This window comes from Manacus candei, unplaced genomic scaffold (genome assembly GCF_025592945.1).
Source record: "Manacus candei isolate 608988 ecotype Guabito, Panama unplaced genomic scaffold, ASM2559294v1 h1tg000124l, whole genome shotgun sequence".
NCBI lineage: Eukaryota > Metazoa > Chordata > Aves > Passeriformes > Pipridae > Manacus > Manacus candei.
The window spans coordinates 9520-34518 of NW_026138172.1; the positions used below are offsets into that span (position 1 = coordinate 9520).

At 59.8% G+C, this 24999-nt stretch overlaps 1 protein-coding gene across 6 annotated transcripts; it reads right to left on the minus strand.

The window, feature by feature from the left end:
• Positions 1-12575: 12575 nt before the first annotated feature.
• LOC127462256 (maestro heat-like repeat-containing protein family member 6) lies at positions 12576-24687 on the minus strand. 6 transcript variants are annotated; one of them, XM_051770716.1, is made up of 24 exons: positions 24142-24687; positions 23837-23901; positions 23412-23729; positions 22984-23131; positions 22676-22740; positions 22244-22561; positions 21812-21959; positions 21506-21570; positions 21179-21391; positions 20754-20901; positions 20448-20512; positions 16951-17163; positions 16635-16783; positions 16325-16472; positions 15886-16073; positions 15659-15796; positions 15287-15401; positions 14979-15116; positions 14513-14725; positions 14226-14381; positions 13966-14067; positions 13474-13576; positions 13142-13198; positions 12576-12845 (listed from the first exon to the last, which is right to left on the minus strand). In XM_051770716.1, exons 1-24 carry the CDS (start codon positions 24251-24253, stop codon positions 12649-12651), a joined length of 3582 nt encoding a protein of 1193 aa, XP_051626676.1. In that variant the 5' UTR covers positions 24254-24687; the 3' UTR covers positions 12576-12648. The 6 variants fall into 6 exon arrangements, with proteins under 6 accessions (XP_051626676.1, XP_051626675.1, XP_051626674.1 ...); XM_051770715.1 differs by lacking the exon at positions 20448-20512 and adding an exon at positions 19391-19455 and having other exon boundaries at positions 24142-24686; XM_051770714.1 differs by lacking the exons at positions 20448-20512; positions 20754-20901 and adding exons at positions 19391-19455; positions 19697-19844 and having other exon boundaries at positions 24142-24685.
• Positions 24688-24999: the final 312 nt, after the last annotated feature.

The window sequence follows — 24999 nt, forward strand, 5'->3', positions numbered from 1 at the left end:
AGGCTCCCCGTGCCCATGCCACGGGAGGCATGGTCAGAGCCCTGGGGCCTTCAAGCGCCCACACCCAGAGCCCGTGCCCCAGTTCGTGGCAGCAGCAGCCCTTACATTAGGCCACAGGCCCTGACTCCGGACGCCTGCCCCCCCAGCCCCTCGCCAAGCCAGCTGTCAACTCCCAGTGGGCAGTGGGCAGGGCTCCCGGACGTCTCCAGGGACTCTCCAGGGCAAGAAAAGGCAGACCCACCGCTGTCCCCGGAAGAAGACAGCCACGAGGAGGAGACGTCAGAGAAGAAAGGGGATGGCGTCAAAATATACACCATCTGGGTCAAGCCCTCCCTCATTCCGGTGCTGCTGGAGCCTCAGCCTCCTGACCAGGAAGGGCCCAAATGTCCCTGCGTCATCTGCGCAGAGGCGGCCCAAGAGGCGGTCGGGGACACGCGCGGCACATCTCCTGCCCCGGCGGGTCCCAGGCACAGCCGGCCAACGGCTGCTGCCCCGCAGCGCCCCACAGGCTGCTGCCCCGCCGTGCTGGACACGCTGCAGCGCACGGCACGTGCCACCCTCAGCAGGATCGCAGCTGTGATCCGGCGACGGGGACGGCGGCCGGGGGAACAGCGGCACCCGGCTCAAGGCATGGACGCAGCCATGCTGGCAACAGCCCCAGCAGCAGGGACAGAGAGCCAGGCAGCTGCCCTGCGCAGCCCCTGCCGCCCCCCCAGCCTCTCGCCCAGCCAGCTGGAAGCTCGCAGGGGGCAGGGGGCAGGGGCAGCAGCGCAGACGCTCCTGCCCCTGCCACAGAGCCAGGAGGGGGCCTGCTCTGAGGACCAGAGCCTCTGGGACATCTCCAGCCTCTTAGAGCGCTGCCAAGGCCCAGAAAACACACCCCAAAGCTGGAGTAGTGGCGGAGCAAGTAGCTCTGGCTCCCTCCCATCTGAGGCATGGTCAGAGCCCTGGGACTCTTCATCGGCCACGTCCACATCCACCTCCACGGACTGAGCTGCTGGGGGCAGTCTGGGGGCACCTGCAGCTGCACTTGAAGGAAGAGGCCTTTTTCCAATTAGACAAAGCCCAAAGAAGAACTTGGGGCAACTGCAGGCCGTCAGGGGGGCCACTTGCTGGGAGGACGACTTGCTGGCGTGGGACAGACAGTCTTTGGAGCGCTGGCAAGTCAAGCCCTCACCTACAGCTCTCTCAGCACAGCGGCCCTCTCTCTTCAGGGAGGCACTCCGGGCTCTGCCCAGGGCGTTCCGCTGGCCCTGCCTGGCGGGATGGGACGGTGGCTCCCAGGGGGTGGCGGTGACCGGACTGACATCCACCTGATGGCCGGTCACCAGTGGTGTCGCCCAGGGCTCAATGGTGGGGCCAGTCCTGCTGGTCTCTTGGCTCGCATTGCCCTTTGCTCAGTCATCCAGGACATCACCTGACTGCCACCATTTTTCCAAAACCATGGCTAGTGGCCTAGCAACTTCGTCTGCCAGCTCCCTCAGGACCTGGGGATGGACCTCAGCGGGTCCCTTGTGCGCATTCAGGTGCCTTACACGCTCTCCCACCTGATCCTCTGCTGCAGGGGACTTAGGCTCTTCTTCTGCCAGTCCCTGCCTTTGCCTTTCTCCACTTGGGCGGCGTGGCTGGAGCGCTTGCTGTCCAAGGCTGAAGCACAGAAGACATCGAGAGCCTCAGCCTTCTCTTTGTGCCGGACAGCCACGTCTGCCAGTTCCTTCTGGAGAGGGCCCACCTTATCCCTAGGTGGTCTTTAGGAAGATAGCCTTAGAAGCCCTTCTTGTTCTCCTGGAGAGCTCTGGCCAGACTCAAGTTGAGCTGGGCCTTGGCTTTCCCACCCTTGTCCCCAGCTGCCCTACCCTTGTCCCCAGCTTGCCTACCCTTGTCCCCATCCTCCCAGGCCACCTGTCCTTGTTTCCATTCCCTCAAATAGGAGAAGAAGTCTCCTTAAGTTCTGTAGCTTCAAGTAGGGGTAGGCAAGAATTAGACCAGTTAAGTCCCATAGGATAAAGTAGGGCTAGGTCTTACTAGTGCTCTCCACTTGAATTTCAAAGGACAAGCTCAAGGCCGCCTCATGCTTTCTAGTCCCACTTCATGACAAAAATTACCAGCGGTGCTTTAGCATGGGCGCTGACCTAGGAGAGCCTAGTGCTTAAGGTAGACTCGAGGAAGTTTAAAATAAAGATTGGTTTTGACAGAAAAGGGTCAGGAAGCTTGTGTTTTGAAAGAGAATAATATTTCGGGCTTGGGCTAGGACTTGTTCCTTAGGCAGCTGAGCGGTGTCCCTTGGCGCGGGTGTGTGCAACAGAGCTGTCCTGGAGGCTGAAGGCGGCAGAGGGACGTCTGTAAGCAGAGCTGGGGAACAGCCAGCGAGTGGGTCTTTCCTTCTTGGAAGTGCAAGTTTGTTTTTCAGGATCTCCTGAGGCTGGTGTGTTGCTGCCCTCCATTTTAGAAGGAGGAGTTCTTGGAAGACGTGTCTTGCGGGGCTGGGCCGCTGCTAAATGACAACAGAATATCGAGAGGCCTTTCTTGAAATAAAACTACTGCTTTGATCAAGAAGCAGCGCTCCTTGATTTGGGGGGAAAAGAAGCTCCTGAAGACCCAAGCCCTTCAGTTGCCGGGGCCAGCGTGCGTGGGGTGGGGCGAAGGAGAAGGGCGCTGCCTGGGGCGGGAGGGGTGCGGGGACGAGAGGGGGAAGTCCTGCCGTGGGCTGGGGCAGAGTGGCCATGCGGGGCTGGGCCTGTGAGTTGGGGGATCCCGGCCGGCGGTGCCAGAGAGGGCTGAGTGGAAGGGGCGGCAGGCTGTTGGGCCATCTACCTGCTCTGAAGCCGCTGGGCAAGCCCCCGTTGCCTGTTGTGCGCAGACGTCGTCGTCGTCGTCAGACGGGAGGCAGCGTGCTGGAGAGAGGGCGAGGAGGAACGCAGAGGAGAGGGCCGGGCGCCTGCTGCTTTGAAAGTCAGGAGAAAGCTCATTGGAGTTCTTCTCCCAGCAAACTAAAGTGATGCCCTTTCCCTCAAGTTCTTCTCCCTCCTTTTGGCTTTTCTTACCTTCTCTTCTTTCTTACTTTTTACTCTTTCTTAACTCTTTTGGGAGTCACCTACAGATGGAGTAGTTACCTTTCAAAACACTGACCAGCAATTGGCTGTTGCATGACACTCTTTCTTTTGATCCTAAAAGAAGCTCAGGACTCTTTGGCTTTCTGCCATACCCTCTTGGCCCAAGCAGAGCACCTTCTGGCAGGATGGACCTTTCTTCTCTACAAAGCAATAGGAAAGTGACAACCAGCATCATGCGAGAACAGAAGCTGCTGTGCAAGAGCAGTCAGCTGTTTGACCCAAAAGGCTGTTGCTGTGGCTGACAGTTCCTGACTTGCTGCTTCAGGGACGGCCTTGATCTGCTTCTGCTGGCATCCCAGATCCCTCAGATCCCCTCTCTCATCTGCAGTCAGATTTGCTGCTCTGGTTGGCTGAAGTAATTGCAGCAAGCTGTTTCTTACCTGGGCTCCCATTCTGCTCCCTGGAGAGACACGTGTCCTTGCACTGGCTCTGATCTACACTTGCTGGCCGCCAGCGCTCATTTCCCAAGGTCTGCTAAAAGCTCTTTTCTTCTCTATGTCAAGAGCGGGCGATTGAGCCCTTGGGCTTGTGAGGATGGCTTTAACCTGCCCCTGCTTTAGGTCTTTTTCATCTCCCTGTTGCCTGCTGATGCGAAGGCCAGCTTGGTTTGCCTTTCACCTGAAGACCAAATTCATGCTGCGGTTTCCACAGTTGACTTAAGGGCCTGCCTAGCCTGAGATGCTTTGGAGCTGCTTCCTCTTCTTTCTGAAATCCAAAGTCCTCTTCCAATTTCTCTTGCAGGGTTCTGGTAGGGAAGAGGAACAGGACTATCTGCCGGGGGGCTTCCCAGAGGCCAAGATTGCCATCTCTGCCAAGGAGAGTTGCCGGTGCTGGGTGCAAATGCAGTCCAAGCGTCTGACGGGTCCCTTCAGAGCGGGGTCCCACGTGTGCCAGTGGTGGAGGATAAATGCAGAGGTGATGTGCTATGTTCTCTTGGCTTTGTTAGCAATGAGAGGGACGTCTCTAATGGACGACCATTTCAAAACTCCTTGGACTAGTTGCCAGCAAGGCTGTAGCCCCGTCCCAGAAAGCCACCAAATTTGTCAGGTGTGATTTCCCCTTTGGTCCTGCTTTTAGCTAGGGTAGAGTTCATTTCTTCTCAGGAGCTGCTCCAGTGCTGTCGTTTGGATTTGGAATGAGAACGGTGTCGAGAACACACTGATGTTTGGGTGTTTTGCTCAGTTGCGTTTCTCCTAAGGAAGTCAAGGAGCTCCAGAGGCAGAGGAGCAGCGCACGCCTCTGGCTGCCGAGGCACCAGAGGGGGCAAGGAGGGAAGAGTCTCTTGCCTTGTGCCAGCAGGCGAGAGCAGCAGGGGCAGGGAGCCAGGCAGCTGCCCCGCAGCGCCCCAGAGGCCGCGGCCACGCTGGGCTGGGCACGCTGCAGCACGGGGCAGGGGTGAGCTTGAGCAGGCTGGCAGCTGGGAGACGCTGCATTCTTCTCTTGGTATTGGCTCAGAGCAAGTCAAGTGTGTCCGTGTGGCGAATGGAGAGGTGGAATGGCAGGACGCTGGAAGCATGCCCTGCCCCAATACAGCCCCTTGGAGCCTCCTTGGGAGGCTCTTGGAGCTGCTGCCTGCAACAACTGGAAGCCAAAAGCAGCCCGGGAACACTGCCCCACAGCACAGCCCCCGCAGCCCCTAAGCCAGTCTGAGAATGGCTGGCACCCTGGAAGCGCTGCCTGAGGGGCGGCAGTGGCCACAGGAGGCCAGAGCAAAGCAAAGCAGCAGCAGGCGGCCCTTTGGTGCTGGTGGCTCTGCCCTCTGGGGATTCTTGTTAGGTGGACCTGCCCTGGATCTAGGAGTGAGAGCTAGGATGTTCTACCCTCTGGTTACTTTGTTTCCATCTGCATGCTGCTAGAGCTGTCCCAAGGGGAAGAAAACCCACAGGCAAGCTGGAGCACTGGGCAGGAGGGGAGCTGAGTTTCCTTCCAGCGCCAGGCATGGGCAGAGCCCTGGCACCTTCCAGAGTGCAGCCCCACAGTGCATGACCCAGCTCTCCCCAGCAGAAACCCTCCCATCAGGGCAAAGGCTCCCACTCTGCCCGACTTTTCCTGCTGGACCTCCAGGCCGTCGCCAAGGCCATTGAAAGCTCTCAGTGGGCAGTGGGCAGGGGCAGCAGTGGAGGCAGTGCTGCCAGTGGCCCAGAGCCAGGATGGGGCCTGATGGCAGTGGTTCTGGGACATCTCCAGCCTCCTAGAGCTGTGCCAAGGGCAAGAAATCCCAGAGCAAGCGGTGTGCCATGGGGAGGAAGCAAGGAGAAAGAGCTGTCTCAGGAAAGCAGGAAAGCCAGCCAAGGGCACGCTGTCTGGGTTGGGCCCTTGTAGCCGGCGGTGTTGCTGAAGGCCCGCACTGGGGGCTTGCCAGGAGGGGCCCAGTTCCCCCAGCAGTGTGGGCAGAGACGCTGAGCTGCACAGCACGTGTCCTGCCCCAGCAAGTCCCCAGGACCCCCCTGTTGTCCCAAAGCGGGGTCTTTCCTGCTGGGTGCAAGAGGCCGATGCACACACACGGTCGAGAGCTTTGATTTATTGAAACTTCTGCACAGAAGGGCATGCTGGTTGGCAAGCCCCAAAGCTTAGCAAGGCAATTCTTGCCACAAGTAACTTCTCTCTCTGAGCCTGGGACATCCCGCGGCCACGGCTGGCTGCCCAGGGCGGTGTCCCCGTCAGCTGCGGGATGCAGACAGGGCTGAACTGCGGGGAGGCCGCGGGCAGCGGGGCCGTGCGGGAGCTGTTGGCTGGGGCCGTCTGGAGCGTCTGTGAGGGGAAGGCGGGGGAGCCTTGTGCCGGGCACAGCCGGTTGCAACTAGTTGCAGCCAGCGGCGGCCAGTTGTGTGCCCCCTGCGCTGCTGTCCTCGGGGCGCCGGGAAACGGCCCATTGTGACAGCGGCGGCGCGTTGCCGGGCCCTTTGTGACGCGGGGCCTCCTTGGGCCCGCGGGCCATTGTGACAGCGCGGGGCCCCGCCCTGCCCGGGAGGCTATTTAAGGAGGGCAGAGCCCTGCAGTACCCTCTTTCTCCCAGGAGAGCATCTGTCTCTGGAGGCAGCATCTCTCTCGGGGACCTCAGCGGCAGAGGAAGTAGCCGACGCGAAAGATTTGGAAGATGAAGAAGTTCATCAACTTGCAGCCGCGCGAGTGGCTGTCGAGCTGGCAGAGGAAGCACAAGGTGAAGGATGGGGGAGCAGAGAGCTGCCTTGGCACCAGGGCTGGGCTTGCGGGCACGCAGGGGTCTGATGTGCCATGGCAATCGCCTCCATCCCACACCGCCTTCTCCTCCTCCTCCTCACCGCAGGTGGACAACTGGCAGATGCAGGCAGCAGCGCAGGAAGAGGAGAAGAGCGCCTCTTCTGCTGCTGCCGTGGCTGAGCAGGTGAGAGCAGCAGGGGCAGAGAGCCAGGCAGCTGCCCCACGCAGCCCCAGACGCCGCAGCTGCGCTGTGCTGGGCGCCCTGCAGCGCGTGGCACGCGCCGCCCGCAGCAGGCTCGCGGTTGGGATGCGGCGACGTGGCCAGAAACCGGAGCCACAGACGGAGGTGGAACAAGGTAGGGAAGCAGCCAGAGCAGGAACATCCGCAGCAGCAGGGTCAGAGAGGCAGGACTCTGCCCTGCAAAGCCCCTGCTGTCCCCCCAGCCCCTTCCCAAGCCATCTGGAAGCCCTCAGTGGGCAGTGGGCCGGGGCAGCAGCGGGGGCAGTGCTGCCAGTGGCAGAGAGGCAGGACGAGGCCTGCTCCGAGGACGAGAGTCTCTGGGATATCTCCAGCCTCCTCCAGCTGTCAACAGGGGATGAAAACACAGAGGAAAGCTGGAGTAGTGGGCAGGAATGTAGCTCAGTGTCCCGCCCACGCCAGGCCTGGGCAGAGCCCGGGAGCTCTCAAGCAGGTGCAACCACAGGCCATGGCCCAGGGCTCAGTCTCACAAGCTCTTACACCAGGGCAAAACCCCCCACCCCAGACGGCTTTCCAGACCGCTGCGCCCTCAGCCCCTTGCCAAGTGACCTGGAAGCTCTCAGTGGCCAGTGGGCAGGGAAAGCAGCCGAGGTCGTCCTCCCAGTGGCACCGACCAAGGATGGGGCCTGCTCCGAGGAGCTCTCAGACATCTGCAGCCTCCTCGAGCTGCCCCAAGAAGAACGCAGCGGAGACCAAAGGGGGAGGAGGAGAGAAAAGAGGCTCCCCGTGCCCATGCCACGGGAGGCATGGTCAGAGCCCTGGGGCCTTCAAGCGCCCACACCCAGAGCCCGTGCCCCAGTTCGTGGCAGCAGCAGCCCTTACATTAGGCCACAGGCCCTGACTCCGGACGCCTGCCCCCCCAGCCCCTCGCCAAGCCAGCTGTCAACTCCCAGTGGGCAGTGGGCAGGGCTCCCGGATGTCTCCAGGGACTCTCCAGGGCAAGAAAAGGCAGACCCACCGCTGTCCCCGGAAGAAGACAGCCACGAGGAGGAGACGTCAGAGAAGAAAGGGGATGGCGTCAAAATATACACCATCTGGGTCAAGCCCTCCCTCATTCCGGTGCTGCTGGAGCCTCAGCCTCCTGACCAGGAAGGGCCCAAATGTCCCTGCGTCATCTGCGCAGAGGCGGCCCAAGAGGCGGTCGGGGACACGCGCGGCACATCTCCTGCCCCGGCGGGTCCCAGGCACAGCCGGCCAACGGCTGCTGCCCCGCAGCGCCCCACAGGCTGCTGCCCCGCCGTGCTGGACACGCTGCAGCGCACGGCACGTGCCACCCTCAGCAGGATCGCAGCTGTGATCCGGCGACGGGGACGGCGGCCGGGGGAACAGCGGCACCCGGCTCAAGGCATGGACGCAGCCATGCTGGCAACAGCCCCAGCAGCAGGGACAGAGAGCCAGGCAGCTGCCCTGCGCAGCCCCTGCCGCCCCCCCAGCCTCTCGCCCAGCCAGCTGGAAGCTCGCAGGGGGCAGGGGGCAGGGGCAGCAGCGCAGACGCTCCTGCCCCTGCCACAGAGCCAGGAGGGGGCCTGCTCTGAGGACCAGAGCCTCTGGGACATCTCCAGCCTCTTAGAGCGCTGCCAAGGCCCAGAAAACACACCCCAAAGCTGGAGTAGTGGCGGAGCAAGTAGCTCTGGCTCCCTCCCATCTGAGGCATGGTCAGAGCCCTGGGACTCTTCATCGGCCACGTCCACATCCACCTCCACGGACTGAGCTGCTGGGGGCAGTCTGGGGGCACCTGCAGCTGCACTTGAAGGAAGAGGCCTTTTTCCAATTAGACAAAGCCCAAAGAAGAACTTGGGGCAACTGCAGGCCGTCAGGGGGGCCACTTGCTGGGAGGACGACTTGCTGGCGTGGGACAGACAGTCTTTGGAGCGCTGGCAAGTCAAGCCCTCACCTACAGCTCTCTCAGCACAGCGGCCCTCTCTCTTCAGGGAGGCACTCCGGGCTCTGCCCAGGGCGTTCCGCTGGCCCTGCCTGGCGGGATGGGACGGTGGCTCCCAGGGGGTGGCGGTGACCGGACTGACATCCACCTGATGGCCGGTCACCAGTGGTGTCGCCCAGGGCTCAATGGTGGGGCCAGTCCTGCTGGTCTCTTGGCTCGCATTGCCCTTTGCTCAGTCATCCAGGACATCACCTGACTGCCACCATTTTTCCAAAACCATGGCTAGTGGCCTAGCAACTTCGTCTGCCAGCTCCCTCAGGACCTGGGGATGGACCTCAGCGGGTCCCTTGTGCGCATTCAGGTGCCTTACACGCTCTCCCACCTGATCCTCTGCTGCAGGGGACTTAGGCTCTTCTTCTGCCAGTCCCTGCCTTTGCCTTTCTCCACTTGGGCGGCGTGGCTGGAGCGCTTGCTGTCCAAGGCTGAAGCACAGAAGACATCGAGAGCCTCAGCCTTCTCTTTGTGCCGGACAGCCACGTCTGCCAGTTCCTTCTGGAGAGGGCCCACCTTATCCCTAGGTGGTCTTTAGGAAGATAGCCTTAGAAGCCCTTCTTGTTCTCCTGGAGAGCTCTGGCCAGACTCAAGTTGAGCTGGGCCTTGGCTTTCCCACCCTTGTCCCCAGCTGCCCTACCCTTGTCCCCAGCTTGCCTACCCTTGTCCCCATCCTCCCAGGCCACCTGTCCTTGTTTCCATTCCCTCAAATAGGAGAAGAAGTCTCCTTAAGTTCTGTAGCTTCAAGTAGGGGTAGGCAAGAATTAGACCAGTTAAGTCCCATAGGATAAAGTAGGGCTAGGTCTTACTAGTGCTCTCCACTTGAATTTCAAAGGACAAGCTCAAGGCCGCCTCATGCTTTCTAGTCCCACTTCATGACAAAAATTACCAGCGGTGCTTTAGCATGGGCGCTGACCTAGGAGAGCCTAGTGCTTAAGGTAGACTCGAGGAAGTTTAAAATAAAGATTGGTTTTGATAGAAAAGGGTCAGGAAGCTTGTGTTTTGAAAGAGAATAATATTTCGGGCTTGGGCTAGGACTTGTTCCTTAGGCAGCTGAGCGGTGTCCCTTGGCGCGGGTGTGTGCAACAGAGCTGTCCTGGAGGCTGAAGGCGGCAGAGGGACGTCTGTAAGCAGAGCTGGGGAACAGCCAGCGAGTGGGTCTTTCCTTCTTGGAAGTGCAAGTTTGTTTTTCAGGATCTCCTGAGGTTGGTGTGTTGCTGCCCTCCATTTTAGAAGGAGGAGTTCTTGGAAGACGTGTCTTGCGGGGCTGGGCCGCTGCTAAATGACAACAGAATATCGAGAGGCCTTTCTTGAAATAAAACTACTGCTTTGATCAAGAAGCAGCGCTCCTTGATTTGGGGGGAAAAGAAGCTCCTGAAGACCCAAGCCTTTCAGTTGCCGGGGCCAGCGTGCGTGGGGTTGGGCGAAGGAGAAGGGCGCTGCCTGGGGTGGGAGGGGTGCGGGGACGAGAGGGGGAAGTCCTGCCGTGGGCTGGGGCAGTGTGGCCATGCGGGGCTGGGCCTGTGAGTTGGGGGATCCCGGCCGGCGGTGCCAGAGAGGGCTGAGTGGAAGGGGCGGCAGGCTGTTGGGCCATCTGCCTGCTCTGAAGCCGCTGGGCAAGCCCCCGTTGCCTGCTGCACGCAGACGTTGGCTTTCAGGTGCAGTTTGTGGGCCAGCCTGGACACTCCATGGGCAGCAACAGCTTTCTGTCCTAGCACCTTTGGTCTGGAAGGAATCTTCGTCCATATGGAATTCTGGCAATCAGACAGCCTAACCCTAACCGAATCCCAAACCATATCCCTAACCCTAACCATAAACCTAACCATAACCCAAACCCTCAACCGTTACTAACCCTTAGCCTAACCCTAACAATAAACCCTAACCGTAACCCTAATCCTAATCCTAACCCTAACTCCAACTGTAACCCTAAGTAACCCTAAAACAAACTGTAACTCTAAACCTAACACTATCCCTAACTCTAACCCTGACCCTAATCGTAACTAACTCTAAACTTCACCCTAAACTTAACCCTAATTCAAACCTCTAACCCTAATGATTGCCCTTCCACCCAGGAAAGAAAGCCCTGGCCCTCCATCTCTCGTGTACATTTGGTGCGCCACGCTCAGCACTGCGTGGACAGAAAGAGCTTTCTATGCAGGCACCTTTGGTCTTGGAGGAATCTTGGTCCATATGCAATTTTGGGAGTGGGACTGGCAGTTCAGCGCAGGGCTGAAAAAAGCAAACCACAGCCCCTATCCTCAGCAAAGAAAGCCAGCAACTTTTGACTCTCTGGTGCAGTTGGTAGGCCAGCCTGGGCACTACATGGGCAGCAAGAGCTTTGTGTCCTGGCACCTTTAGTCTAGGAGGAATCTTCGTCCATATGCAATTTTGGGCGTCAGATCAGCCATTTCAGCACAGGATTCCTGAAATTCAACACTGCTTTATCACAGGTAAGAAAGCACTTACCGTTGTGGTTTGTGGTGCAGTTGGTGAGTGAGCTTCAGCACTCCATGGGCAGCAAGGGCTTTCTGTCCTGGTACCTTTTATCTGGGAGGTATCCTCATCCATATTCAATTTTTGGAGCTGGACTGCCTATTGCAGCTCTATGATTTCTGCAAGAAAACATCAGTCTTTTTTTCCTGGAAAGAAAACCCTTACATTTCTGGTTTGTAGTGCAGTGAGTAGGCTAGCCTGGGCACTCCATGGGCAGTAAGCGCTCTATGTCCTAGCATCTGAGCAGACCAGCTCAGCTCAGCTGCCCTTGAAGGCCTTCTGAGGTGACCAAGAGAGGAGCTGAGGTTCTTTGTCCAAGATTTATACTCCATAGAGAAGCTCCTCCCCGGTCAGCCCAGCTCAGCCCAGCTGCTCTGCAAGATCTAATCATCTGATCATTGGATGGAGCTGAGGGCGTTTGTGGGAGATTTAAACTACTGGGAGAAAGTCCTCCCAGCTGAGCCCAGCTGCCTTGCAAGGCATAATCAGCTCATCAGGGAAGGGAGTCCCGGTTGTTTCTGGGTCATATAAACTGGTCCAGGGAGTGCGAGCGATCTCAAATGTGGCCAACAGGAGCAGGCAAACAGGAGGGTGGCTTGTTAGGGAGGGCGTGGCAGGGCAGTTTGGGCAGTAGGTCGCCCAGGCAGGGTGAGCACGAACAGCACAGCCACCCTCCCAGCTCTCTCTGGTGGCCTGTGAGGTAGGTCTGTGGCTGTGTTTTTGTGGAGTCGCAGCGCCAATTTCAACGCAGGGATCCAAAAACTGAATGGCGGCAGTTCCACACCAGAAAGAAAGCCCTTACCCCACATCTCTCGTGCAGTTGGTGGGCCACTCTTGGTACTCCATGGGCAGCAAGAGCTTTCTGTCCTGGCACCTTTTGTCTGGGAGTAATCTTCATCCATGTTCAATTTAGGGAGTTGGACTGGGAATTCCAGCGCAGGGCTCTGAAAAGCCAACAACAGCCCTTTCCCCCAGGAAAGAAAGCCTGTAAGCTTTGGGTTTCAGGTGCAGTTGGTGGGCCAGCCTGGGCACTCCATGGGCAGCAAGAGCTTTCTGTCCTGGCACCTTTGGTCTGGGAGGAATCTTCATCCATGTTCAGTTTTTGGAGTCAGACTGACAATTACAGTGCAGGGCTGGAAAAAGGGAACAACAGCCCTTTCCCCTCAGGGTCTCCCCCAGCCCCGCCCACCTGCCCAGCATCAGCACAGCCTTGAAGGAGCTCCACAGGAGCCACCTCCTGAGGCACCTCCCAGCCCTCAGCAATCCAGACAGCAACACATGGGCAGGCCACAGATGCTGCTTCCTGGCTGGGACAGGGCTTGTGGCCACCTCCAAGGACCAGGTTCCCAATGATCCTCACAGCTCCAGGCTCTGCCCATCCACTCTGCCGGAAGTGTTGAGATTTCAGCAGAACCCCCCAAGGCCAAGGGGCTTTGGGGCACTTTCTCTTCCCCAGTGCACACCTGGGCAAGTGTTGCTGAGCACAAGGAGCCCTTTCCTCCTCTTTCCAGATGCCCTGTGGACACCAGGCACCTAAAAAAGCTCCTGGTCTTCTGTGTATGACATTATTTATTTAATATTCCTATTCTAGGGTAAAAAAAAAAAGGCTTGTGGAGAAGAGGCATCTTCCCCACAGGCTCAGGTGGCTCCAACAGACAGAGCTGCCAGGATCAACTCTCCACACAGCTACAACAGACACATCCCCACAGAGAAGGCAGGCTGTTCCATGCCCTGCAGAGCTGGTCTTGGAGCTGCTGGAACCTGGAGGGGGGAGCTCTAGCTCTCTGTACAGCTCTAACAAAGTTGATGTTTTCACGTGCCAGGTTTGAGACAGCGGGGCTCTTGTCTTCTCTCATGGCTTGAAGGGCTGGAACAGAGAGGAACAGAGCCAAGGTCAGAGCCCACATTGGTGGGGATCTGAGGAGCCCCTCCTGCCAGGGCCATCCCACCGAGCTCTTACCGTTGCCAGGAGGGAGCAGGGCCCAGCGGGATCAGCCAAAGGCATTGGCCATTTATACCCCCCATGCCCCTGAAATCTGTCTCTGCTCTGCCCACGCTGCCCCTCATCCATGCAGGGAGCAGAGCCCTCCACAGCCAGGGCAGGATTGCAGCTCCCTGCCCAGAGTCTGTGCTCCTCTGCCAGCCCCCACTGCCTTCACTCACCGTCAATGATGAGCTGCAGCTCTTTATGCTGTCCCCTCAGGTACCCCCCGGCGATCCCTGGGAACACAGATGGTGTCAGGGCCCCAGCGGCACAGCTCCCCCCCAGCTGTGCTGCCAGCCCGGCCACACGCCCTCCTGCCCCCACAGATCTGAGCCCGGGGCCTTCCCGCCTCAGGACACCCCAAGGCTGGGCTGGCAGAGGGCGGCAGCAGCCACCAGGGCACTCGGGGCTCCACAGCACATCCCTGGGCCGCATCCTGCTGCCGCTGCAGCTGCCAGGGCTGGGGCCGAGCTGCAGCGGGGCAGGGAGGGACCGTGGGCTTGTGGCTCACCCATGAACTTGATGGCTGCCTCTCGCAGGGGCTGCTGTGGGCTCCGCAGGTAAGGCAGGGCCTGGTGCATGTACTTGGCCACTTGGCTCCGGTCCCTTTTCAGCTGGAGAGAGCGGCAGGGCACGTTGGGAAGGGTTGGCTGGGGCTCTGCCCATTGGCCGGGCGCTGCCTGTGCCCAGCACTGGCCTCCCCTGCCCGCACAGCCCTGAGGCCCGGGCAGCAGCTGCTGGGGCTGGGCTTTGGAGGGAGCAGAGGACTGGCTGCTCCCCAGGAGCCACGGGGCTGCCCTGCCCCACAGCCCCCCTGGGCCGGGGCTCCAACACCCTGGCTCGGGGGCAGAGCAGCCTGCAGAGGAGCCCGCACGCCCCAGGGAAGGCAGCAGCTTGTGGGGTGCAGGCTGCTGTCCCACGGGCGGCTGCAGCAGTGGGCAGGGGCACAATGCCAGCCCCACACTCTGGGCCTCGGGAACTGGGGCTTTGAGGCTGTCCTTACCAGGCACTCGCCAAACTTCCATGGCTCCTCTGTGTTCACCAGGCCCCCAAGATCCCTCCTCTTTAGGAACCTGGTCACAGCCAGCAGTGCTTTCTGAGAGGCCTGCAAAGCAACAGAGACCAGGAGATGGCACTCCAGCCCAGAGCACAGGACCCATGTCCCTGGACCAAGGCCAGGAGGAGGCTGGAGCCCAGGAGGTGCCAGGGCAAGAGGCAGCCCAGCCCCCTCCCACGGGGACACCAGAGCTCATGAGTCCTCACCTTTTTCACAACCAGGTTCTCATCATACCGGTGGAAGTAGAGTGGGAGCAGGCTCAGGCACACGTGTGGCTTCAGGGGCCTCTTTCCCACTCTCTCCATCAGTCTCATCAAAAGAGTGAAGATGACAATGGAGCCCTCCCGCACACTCCTGTCATCCTGGTGGAAAGAAAGAGGAAAAGACCTCAGCACCAGCTTCTCCAGGCCCCACTGGGCACAGGCCTCAAAATCCACAGGGACCAGTCTCCCAGCAGTACCCAGAGCCCGGGGAGGGGGGCACAGAGCCTTACATGGTCAAAGAGTGGCCGGAGCGCCTCAGCCAACTGCAGGGCAGTGGGGGTGGATATTAGGGGGTCTTCGCTGTGGACTCTCTTCTGGAGCCGTGTCCAGAGACGGCTCCAGAGCACGTTGTCGAGCACAGAGAGGGTCATCCAAACCACATCTCTGTCTGCATCCCCCAGTAGCTGCACAAGGTTTTCATTCAGGCTCCAGATGCTCTTGGCCTGTGAGGAACACAATGCTGTGCTGTGAAGCCATGAATGGCTGCATCACCAACCCTGTTCCAGCGGGGCAGCCCCACGTGCTGCCGCAGGGCCCAGAGGCCAAAGGCCTGTCCCAAAGGACTTGGGCAGCTGAACGGGGAGGCAGCAGAGCTGAGAGCAGCTGCCACAGCTCCTGAAGCCCAGCCAAGCCCAAGCGACTGTGCTCCCCAGCCCCAGGATTCCAGCACGGCTTCAGCCAACTGCCCCTTCTCACCATCTCGGGATCCTGGCTGAGTGCTACGAGGACTCTGAGCGCCAGTTGACGCCACTTTTTGTTCGTGCTTCCCAAATTCCTTGAAAGGATCTCCAGGACCCTGTCACCACATTCTCTTGTGTCCAGGCAGTCCAAGACCTGAAAGGCATGGAGCAGTGACGGGGTGCCCGGCCGGCAGGAGCCCGGACCCACACAGGACTGGGCCCAGGCAGCAGCACAGGGTGCGGCACCATCCCGGGCAGCTGCGGCCACGAGAGGCCAGAGAGGTGGACGCAGCTCGGTGAGGCAGTGCTCACCACCAGGCTCACCTCCACAAGGAATGCCATGGCAGGGAGGTCCCAGCACGGCTCCTCCCTGCGCAGCAGCTCCAGCAGGTGAAGTGTGATCCGGGAACACAAGGGGCTGGAGACACGGCGCATCTCCCTGGCAGGGGGAAAAAGGTATCATCGACCTGAGCCAGGTGGGCAAACCTCTCCCGGGAGGGACTCACAGAGGCCTGGTCTTTCCCCACCAGCCTGGGAGGGGACGAGGGCACTCTAGGAGGCGGCTTCTCCTGTGCACCCGCCTCTCCCAGCCTTTTCCACTCTGCTCGGCCATCCCTCGGTGACAAGGCCCAGATGTGAGGGGTGCCCCATGCACAGACAGAAATGACAGGGGCAGCGGGGACAAGGGGGTCTCACCTGGCCAGCAGAGCCGCTGCATAGCGGCGGCTGCGAGCATTGAGGAGCCTCGCCCAGCCATGACTGTTTTCCACCGAATTCACCACATCCTCACAGTGCAAACAGCACAGCAGGGCCTTCACGGTCAGCACTGCAAACCTGTGTGCAGAGCAAAGTCCAGGTCATGTTGGGAGCCCTGGCCCCAGCCCTGAGGGCATGGGAGGGAGGGGAGGACTGGGATGGAGCACCTGTTTGGGTTGGTGGGAAGGTCGTTTTGCTCCTGGCATCCCCTCCAGAAGTTGTCGACCTCCTCTGACATCTGCTCTGTGCTGATGAAGATTTGGAACAGCAGAGCCACGAGGAGATGGGGGGAATAGTCCATCAACGGCCCTGGGCACTGGGGCTCTTGGACAATCATCCACAGTGCCAGAGTTGCCTGCAAAAGATAAACCAGCTGGACCCAGTGCTCAGTGCCCAGACTTCCATGTGGCAGGACCCAAGCGTGGGAGGGGAAGGCCAGGGGAGACTCAGGGGGAGTGCCAAGCCTGGTGCCCCTGAACCTGCTCCTAGCGCAGATTTCCATCCCAGTGCCTGCAGGGAGATGGGCAGGGATATGCTGTGCTGGGGAAGGATGGAGACCTGCCAGAGAGGCAACCTGGGGGGCAAGCAAAGGTTCCAGAAACTCACAGCCAAGGCAAAGATGGCTGTGTTGTCCCCATCAGAGGTGGATGTGTTGTGCCATGGCCAGTCCTCCATCACGCGGAGCAGTGTTGGCAGCACCTTCCCCAGTGTTGTTCCTGATGAGGCGATGGTCTTCCACATGGTTGCAGCAGCTCTGTGGAGTCAGAGCTCTGCATCAGGGGGGGTCTCGACCACAGCGCCCTGACCTGGGCAGCTGCAGGGGCCGGGGGACAGAGCCACAGCGCTTTCAGGGGCTGGGGGGGTGATGGGCTCTAAAGGCTGGTGAGCCCTAAGCCCTCAAGGTTGGGGCCCATACCTGTCACACGAGGGGGCACAGCGCAGGAGGGTGATGGCGACATCCATGGGGTGTGCCTCGGTCAGTGCTAGAAGGGTGTTATCCAGCACGTGCCCAGCAGACACATTGGAGGTCAGCCACCGGTGGATGGACCTCACCACAGCCGGCACCTGGAGGGGACACAAGGGAGAGTTGGAGAGCTGCCAGAGAGAGCAATTCCCCAGCTTCCTCCCAGAAGTGCTTCCCTTCCCACCTCACGCTGCTGACCTCAAATGCTGAGGGGGCCCAGCAGATCAAGCTTGAGGGCCCATACAATGCCTGCCCACAGGATGCTTACTTGAGCAGAGATAACTCTGTCCCCAGAAAAGTCCAGACTGGGAGCATCTGGCAGGCGCTGAAGGGGTGTGCTGTCAGTGCCTGGGATGCCCTCAGTCTCTGGGGCATCAGCCTTGGCCTTGAGCTTGGTCGAGTTGAGCTCAGGCTGTGCCAAGACTTCAGTTGGTGAGGTCCTGGTCATTCTACGGTGAACAGGAACAGATTTCCGCATCCTCTGCAGGAGAATGAAGGGTAGGGAAGAGAGAGATGTGCCATGGAGAGCTCTGACAGTGGTGCCAGACTGAGCAGTGACAGCAGGCCCAGCCCAGGGGGGGATGGCTGCAGGTACCTGTCCTGCCCTGCGGAAGTGGCCACGAGCACGGTCCTGATCTTTTGTCTGGTGCAGGCCTGGATCTGGCAAAGAGCGAGCACAATCAGAGCTGAGGGGCTGTGGGACAGGCCGGAGAACACAGCCCAGTCCTGCACTCCACAGGCAGGGCCGGTCCTGGCCTGCCCAGTGCATGGAGCTGCGGGAGGATCAGCCATGGGCCCTCTTCACCCCTCCCTTTCCCTGGCCATGTCCATAGGGGATGAGATGGGAAGAGACCCATCTGGCTGCAGCCACCAGCCCTGTGGCCCAGCTCTGCCACTCACCCTCCTGCAGGGGCTGGAACTGCTCCACCTTCTTAGGCTGCAGTGTTGGGGCAGCCCCAGGGCTTTCCTCCTCCCCTTTTTTCACCCAGGCCAACTTGGGTACTCTGGGGGGTCTCCGCTCCATGTCTCTGTCTGCCTTCCTGGTTTCCTGCAGGAGACATGGCACTCTGGGTCACCAAGTTCTGCAGAAGTGCCATGAAAGCTCCTGCAATAGAGGAGCCTTGAGAATGCTCTGGGTCATCAAATCTCATAGTCTGGCTGGGGGGGACATGGGGCAGTTGGAGAGCTGCCAGAGGGAGCAATTTGCCCACTGTCTCTCGAGAAGTCCTTCCCTTCCCCTCACACTGTGATGGCCTCAGAGGCTGAGGGCGCCCAGCAGAACTGGCTTGAGCGGCCATACAATCCCTACCCACAGGCTGCTTACTTCCACAGAGACAAATCTCTTCCGAAGAACATGCAGGCTTGGGGCGTCAGGCAGGCGCTGAACGGGTGTGCTGTCTGCGTCTGCAATGCCCTCAGTCCCTGGGGCACCAGCCTTGGCCTTGAGCTTCATTGGGCTACGGTCAGGCTTTGCCATGACTTCAGATGATGAGGCCCTGGTCTTTCTACACTGAATGTCCATGGATTTCTGCAAACTCTGAAGGCAAAAGAAGGGCAGGGAAGAGAGGGATGTGCCATGGAGAGCTCCGACAGTGGTGCCAGACTGAGCAGTGACAGCAGGCCCAGCCCAGGGGGGGATGGCTGCAGGTACCTGATCAGCGCTGCGGAAGCGGCCACGAGCACGGTCCTGCTTTTTTGTCTGGTTCTGGTCTGGATCTGGCAAAGAGTGAGCATGGTCAGAGATGAGGGGCTGCGGGACAGTCAGGAGAACACAGCCCAGCCCTGCACTCCACAGGCAGGGCCAGACGCAGCTTGCTCAGTGCATGGAGCTGCTGGGGGATCAGCCCTGGGCCCTCTCTCCCCTTTCCCTTTCCCTGGTTATGTCCAGAGGAGAGGAGATGGGAAGAGGCCCATCTGGCTGCAGCCACCAGCCCTGTGGCCCAGCTCTGCCACTCACCCTCCTGCAGGGGCTGGAACTGCTCCACCTTCTTAGGCTGCAGTGTTGGGGCAGCCCCAGGGCTTTCCTCCTCCCCTTTTTTCACCCAGGCCAACTTGGGCACTCTGGGGGGTCTCCGCTCCGTGTCTCTGTCTGCCTTCCTGGTTTCCTGCAGGAGACATGGCACTCTGGGTCACCAAGTTCTGCAGAAGTGCCATGAAAGCTCCTGCAACAGAGGAGCCTTGGGAATGCTCTGGGTCATCAAATCTCATAGTCTGGCCGGGGGGGACATGGGACAGTTGGAGAGCTGCCAGAGGGAGCAATTTTCCCACTGTCTCTCGAGAAGTCCTTCCCTTCCCACCACACTGTGATGGCCTCAGAGGCTGAGGGCGCCCAGCAGAACTGGCTTGAGCGGCCATACAATCCCTACCCACAGGCTGCTTACTTCCACAGAGACAAATCTCTTCCGAAGAACATGCAGGCTTGGGGCGTCAGGCAGGCGCTGAACGGGTGTGCTGTCTGCGTCTGCAATGCCCTCAGTCCCTGGGGCACCAGCCTTGGCCTTGAGCTTCATTGGGCTACGGTCAGGCTTTGCCATGACTTCAGATGATGAGGCCCTGGTCTTTCTACACTGAATGCCCATGGATTTCTGCAGACTCTGAAGGCGAAAGAAGGGCAGGGAAGAGAGGGATGTGCCATGGAGAGCTCCGACAGTGGTGCCAGACTGAGCAGTGACAGCAGGCCCAGCCCAGGGGGGGATGGCTGTAGGTACCTGATCAGCGCTGCGGAAGCGGCCACGGGCACGGTCCTGCTTTTTTGTCTGGTTCTGGTCTGGATCTGGCAAAGAGCGAGCATGGTCAGAGATGAGGGGCTGCGAGACAGGCAGGAGAACACAGCCCAGCCCTGCACTCCACAGGCAGGGCCAGACGCAGCTTGCTCAGTGCATGGAGCTGCCGGGGGATCAGCCCTGGGCCCTCTTCCCCTCCCTTTCCTTGGAGATGTCCACAGGATGGGATGGGATGGGAAGAGGCCCATCTGGCTGCAGCCACCAGCCCTGTGGCCCAGCTCTGCCACTCACCCTCCTGCAGGGGCTGGAACTGCTCCACCTTCTTAGGCTGCAGTGCTGGGGCAGCCCCAGGGCTTTCCACCTCCCCTTTTTTCACCCAGGCCAACTTGGGTACTCTGGGGGGTCTCCGCTCCATGTCTCTGTCTGCCTTCCTGGTTTCCTGCAGGAGACATGGCACTCTGGGTCACCAAGTTCTGCAGAAGTGCCATGAAAGCTCCTGCAATAGGGGAGCCTTGAGAATGCTCTGGGTCATCAAATCTCATAGTCTGGCCGGGGGGGACATGGGGCAGTTGGAGAGCTGCCAGAGAGAGCAATTTGCCCACTGTACCCCGAGAAGTCCTTCCCTTCCACCCACACTGTGATGGTCTCAGAGGCTGAGGGCGCCCAGCAGAACTGGTTTGAGCGGCCATACAATCCCTACCCACAGGCTGCTTACTTCCACAGAGACAAATCTCTTCCGAAGAACATGCAGGCTTGGGGCATCAGGCAGGCGCTGAACGGGTGTGCTGTCTGCGTCTGCAATGCCCTCAGTCCCTGGGGCATCAGCCTTGGCCTTGAGCTTCATTGGGCTACGGTCAGGCTTTGCCATGATTTCAGATGATGAGGCCCTGGTCTTTCTACACTGAATGCCCATGGATTTCTGCAAACTCTGAAGGCGAATGAAGGGCAGGGAAGAGAGGGATGTGCCATGGAGAGCTCCGACAGTGGTGCCAGACTGAGCAGTGACAGTAGGCCCAGCCCAGGGGGGGATGGCTGCAGGTACCTGATCAGTGCGGCGGAAGCGGCCACGGGCATGGTCCTGCTTTTTCGTCTGGTTCTGGTCTGGATCTGGCAAAGAGCGAGCATGGTCAGAGATGAGGGGCTGCGGGACAGGCAGGAGAACACAGCCCAGCCCTGCGTTCCACAGGCAGGGCCAGACACAGCTTGCTCAGTGCATGGAGCTGCCGGGGGATCAGCCATGGGCCCTCTCTCCCCTTTCCCTTTCCCTGGTTATGTCCAGAGGAGAGGAGATGGGAAGAGGCCCATCTGGCTGCAGCCACCAGCCCTGTGGCCCAGCTCTGCCACTCACCCTCCTGCAGGGGCTGGAACTGCTCCACCTTCTTAGGCTGCAGTGCTGGGGCAGCCCCAGGGCTTTCCACCTCCCCTTTTTTCACCCAGGCCAACTTGGGTACTCTGGGGGGTCTCCGCTCCGTGTCTCTGTCTGCCTTCCTGGTTTCCTGCAGGAGACATGGCACTCTGGGTCACCAAGTTCTGCAAAAGTGCCATGAAAGCTCCTGCAACAGAGGAGCCTTGGGAATGCTCTGGGTCATCAAATCTCATAGTCTGGCCAAGAGGGGACATGGAGAAGTTGGAGAGCTGCCAGAGGGAGCAATTTTCCCACTGTCTCTCGAGAAGTCCTTCCCTTCCCACCACGCTATGCTGGTCTCAGAGGCCGAGTGCGCCCAGCAGACCTGGCTTGAGGTCCCACACAATCCCTACCCACAGGCTGCTTACTTCCACAGAGACAACTCTCTTCTCAAGAACATGCAGACTGCGAGCATCAGGCAGGCGCTGAATGGGTGTGCTGTCAGTGCCTGGGATGCCCTCAGTCTCTGGGGCATCAGCCTTAGCCTTGAGCTTGGTCGAGTTGAGCTCAGGCTGTGCCAAGACTTCAGTTGGTGAGGCCCTGGTCTTTCTACGGCGAACAGGAACAGATTTTTGCAAGCTCTGCAAGAGAACGAAGGGCAGGGAAGAGAGAGATGTGCCATGGAGAGCTCTGACAGTGGTGCCAGACTGAGCAGTGACAGCAGGCTCAGCCCAGGGGGGGATGGCTGCAGGTACCTGATCAGCTCTGCGGGAGCGGCCACGGGTACGGTCCTGCTTTTTTGTCTGGTTCTGGCCTGGATCTGGCAAAGAGCGAGCGTGGTCAGAGCTGAAGGGCTGTGGGACAGGCTGGAGAACACAGCCCAGCCCTGCACTCCACAGGCAGGGATGGCCCCAGCACGCCCAGTGCATGGAGCTGCCGGGGGATCAGCCCTGGGCCCTCTTCCCCCCCCTTTCCTTGGAGATGTCCACAGGATGGGATGGGATGGGAAGAGGCCCATCGGGCTGCAGCCACCAGCCCTGTGGCCCAGCTCTGCCACTCACCCTCCTTCAGGGGTTGGAACTGCTCCACCTTCTTAGGCTGCAGTGCTGGGGCAGCCCCAGGGTTTTCCTCTTCCCCTTTTTTCACCCAAGCCAACTTGGGCACTCTGGGAGGTCTCCGCTCCATGTCTCTGTCTGGGTCCATGGCTACCTGCAGGAGACATGGCATGGAGAAGCCTGGCTCACCAAGTTCTGCACAAGTGCTTTGAAGGTACTTGCAATAGAGGAACCTTGGGAATGCTCTGAGTCATCAAGTCCCACAGTCTGGCCTGTAGGGGACATGGGGCAGTTGGAGAGCTGCCAGAAGGAGCAACTTGTCCACTTTCCCCCAAGGAGTCCTTCCCTTCCCACCATACTGTTGTGGCCTCGAAGGCTGAGAGGGCCCAGCAGACCCAGCTTGAGGGCCCCCACAGTCCCTACCCACAGGGTGCTTACTTGAGCAGAGACAACTCTCTCCCCAAGAACGTCCAGGCTGGGAGCATCGGGCAGGTACTCAACGCTAATGCTGTCAGCATCTGCGATGCCCTCTGTCGTTGCACCATCAGCCTCCATAGTGAGCTCAGGCAGTGCCACGTTGGAATTTGTCACGTGATCGGTCACAGCAGTGTCACAGTTTGCTGTGCCATCAACTGACGTGGTGCCGACATCAGGGTCCGCCTTGAGCTCAGTCGGCGTGGGGTCAGGTTGTGCCATGACCTTGGTTGGTGATGTCCTGGTCTTTCTACGCCGAATGCCCATGGATTTCCGCACTCTCTGCAGGAGAACAAAGGGCAGGGAAGAGAGGGATGTTCCGTGGAGAGCTCTGACAGTGGTGCTAGGTTGAGCAGTGACAGCAGGCCCAGCCCAGGTGGCGATGGCTACAGGTACCTGATCAGCTCTGTGGAAGTGGTCACGGGCACAGTCCTGCTCTTGTGTCCGGTTCTGGCCTGAATCTGGCAAAGAGCGAGCGTGGTCAGAGCTGAGGGGCTGCGAGACAGGCCAGAGAACACAGCCCAGCCCTGCGCTCCACAGGCAGGGATGGTCCCAGCATGCCCAGTGCATGGAGCTGCGGGGAAGATCAGCCATGGGCCCTCTTTCCCCCCCGCCCTTTCCCTGGCCTTGTCCATTGGGGATGGGATGGGAAGAGGCCCATCTGGCTGCAGCCACCAGCCCTGTGGCCCAGCTCTGCCACTCACCCTCCTGCAGGGGCTGGAACTGCTCCACCTTCTTAGGCTGCAGTGCTGGGGCAGCCCCAGGGCTTTCCTCCTTCGCTTTCTTCACGCAGACTAGCTTGACCACCCTGGGGGGTCTCTGCTCCATGTCTCTGTCTACCTTCATGGTTTCCTGCAGGAGACATGGCATGGAAATCTCTGGTCACCAAATCCTGCAGACGTGCCTTGAAGGTGTCTGCAATAGAAGACTGTTTGGAACGCTCCAGGTCATCAAGTCCCACAGTCTGGCCTGTAGGGGACATGGGGCAGTTAGAGCTGCCAGAGGGAGCAATTCCCCAGCTTCCCCCGAGAAGTCCTTCCCTTCCCACCACACTGTGCAAGCCTCAAAGGCTGAGGGAGTCCAGCAGACCCAGCTTAAGGGGCCAGACAGTCCCTACCCACAGGCTGCTTACTTCCACAGGGGTAACTCCCTCGTCAAGAATATCCAGAATGGGAGCATCTAGCAGGCGCTGAACGGGTGTGCTGTCAGCATCTGCGATGCCCTCAGTCGTTGCACCATCAGTCTTCATGGTGAGCTCAGGCAGTGCCATGTTGGAGTTTGTCACGTGTTCGGTCACCACGGTGTCACAGTTTGCTGTGCCATCAATTGATGCGGTGCCGACATCAGGGTCTGCCTTGAGCTCAGTCGGTGTGGGGTCAGGCTGTGCCATGACCTCAGTTGGTGTGATTCTGCACTTTCTACGGCGAACGCCCAACAGTTTCAGAAAGGTCTGCGGGAGAACAAAGGGCAGGGAAGAGAGGGATGTGCCATGGAGAGCTCCAATAGTGGTGCCAGGCTGACAGCAGGCTCAGCCCAGGGGGGGATGGCTGCTGGCACCTGTACTGCCCTGCGGAAGCGGCCACGAGCACGGTCCTGCTCTTGTATCCGGTTCTGGCCTGGATCTGGCAAAGAGCGAGCGTGGTCAGAGATGAGGGGCTGCGGGACAGGCAGGAGAACACAGCCCAGCCCTGCACTCCACAGGCAGGGCCAGCCCTGGCATGCCCAGTGCATGGAGCTGCCGGGGGATCAGCCCCAGGCCCTCTTCGCCCCTCCCCTTCCCTGGCCATGTCCATAGAGGATGGGATGGGAAGAGGCCCATCTGGCTGCAGCCACCAGCCCTGTGGCCCAGCTCTGCCACTCACCCTCCTGCAGGGGCTGGAACTGCTCCACCTCCTCAGGGGGTTGTGCTGGGGTAGTCCCAGGGCCTTCCTTCTTCTTCCTTCTTCTGAGCAGGCTCAGGCGTCTTCCTACCATCCCACAGTCTGGTCTTGAGGGTACCTGCAAGAGAGAGACACCTCGGAAGATCTCCGGGTCACCAAGTCCTGCAGGCTGCCCTCGAGGCCACCTTCCGCAGGGATTGGAGACTCCCCGGAAAATTCCGGATCACCAATCCTGCGGTCTGGCCTCGAGGGCAACTGAATGAGAGAAAAGCCTAGGAAATGCTATGGGTTATCAAGTTGTGTAGCACAGCCTCAAGGGCACTTGCCACAGGGATTGGGGACACCTCACCAAAGCTCCGTGTCACCAAGTCCCGCGGTCTGGCCTTGAGGACACCTGTAACACAGAAACACCTCCAAAACGCTCCGGGTCAGAAAGGAAGGAGTTGACTGCGTGGGGGCTCCACACAGCACCGCTCTATCCCGTCTGTCCCGTCGCATGCTCCAAGGAGCACTGAGGCGTCGCCACGTCACCACCAGTACTATGTCAACACGTGTCACAAAGGCCCTGTGACACCCTGCCCTGTTCCATGCCATCGGCGATGCCCATCGTGTCATGAAGGGCCCTGTGACACACTACCACATGCCCTGGGGCCTCCCCCAGCCCAGCCACCTGCCCCAGGTCAGAAGGAGTCTGTTCTCCAAAGTATCTAAGACAGCTGGACACAAACTTTAGGCACAGTTCAAAAACTAAGCAAACCCTCCCCTGCTGTGCTTGCCCACGGTAGCAGAAGGAGCCCCCTCGGTTGCCAACGCAGCCGCAGCGGGAAGGGCACGAGGCCT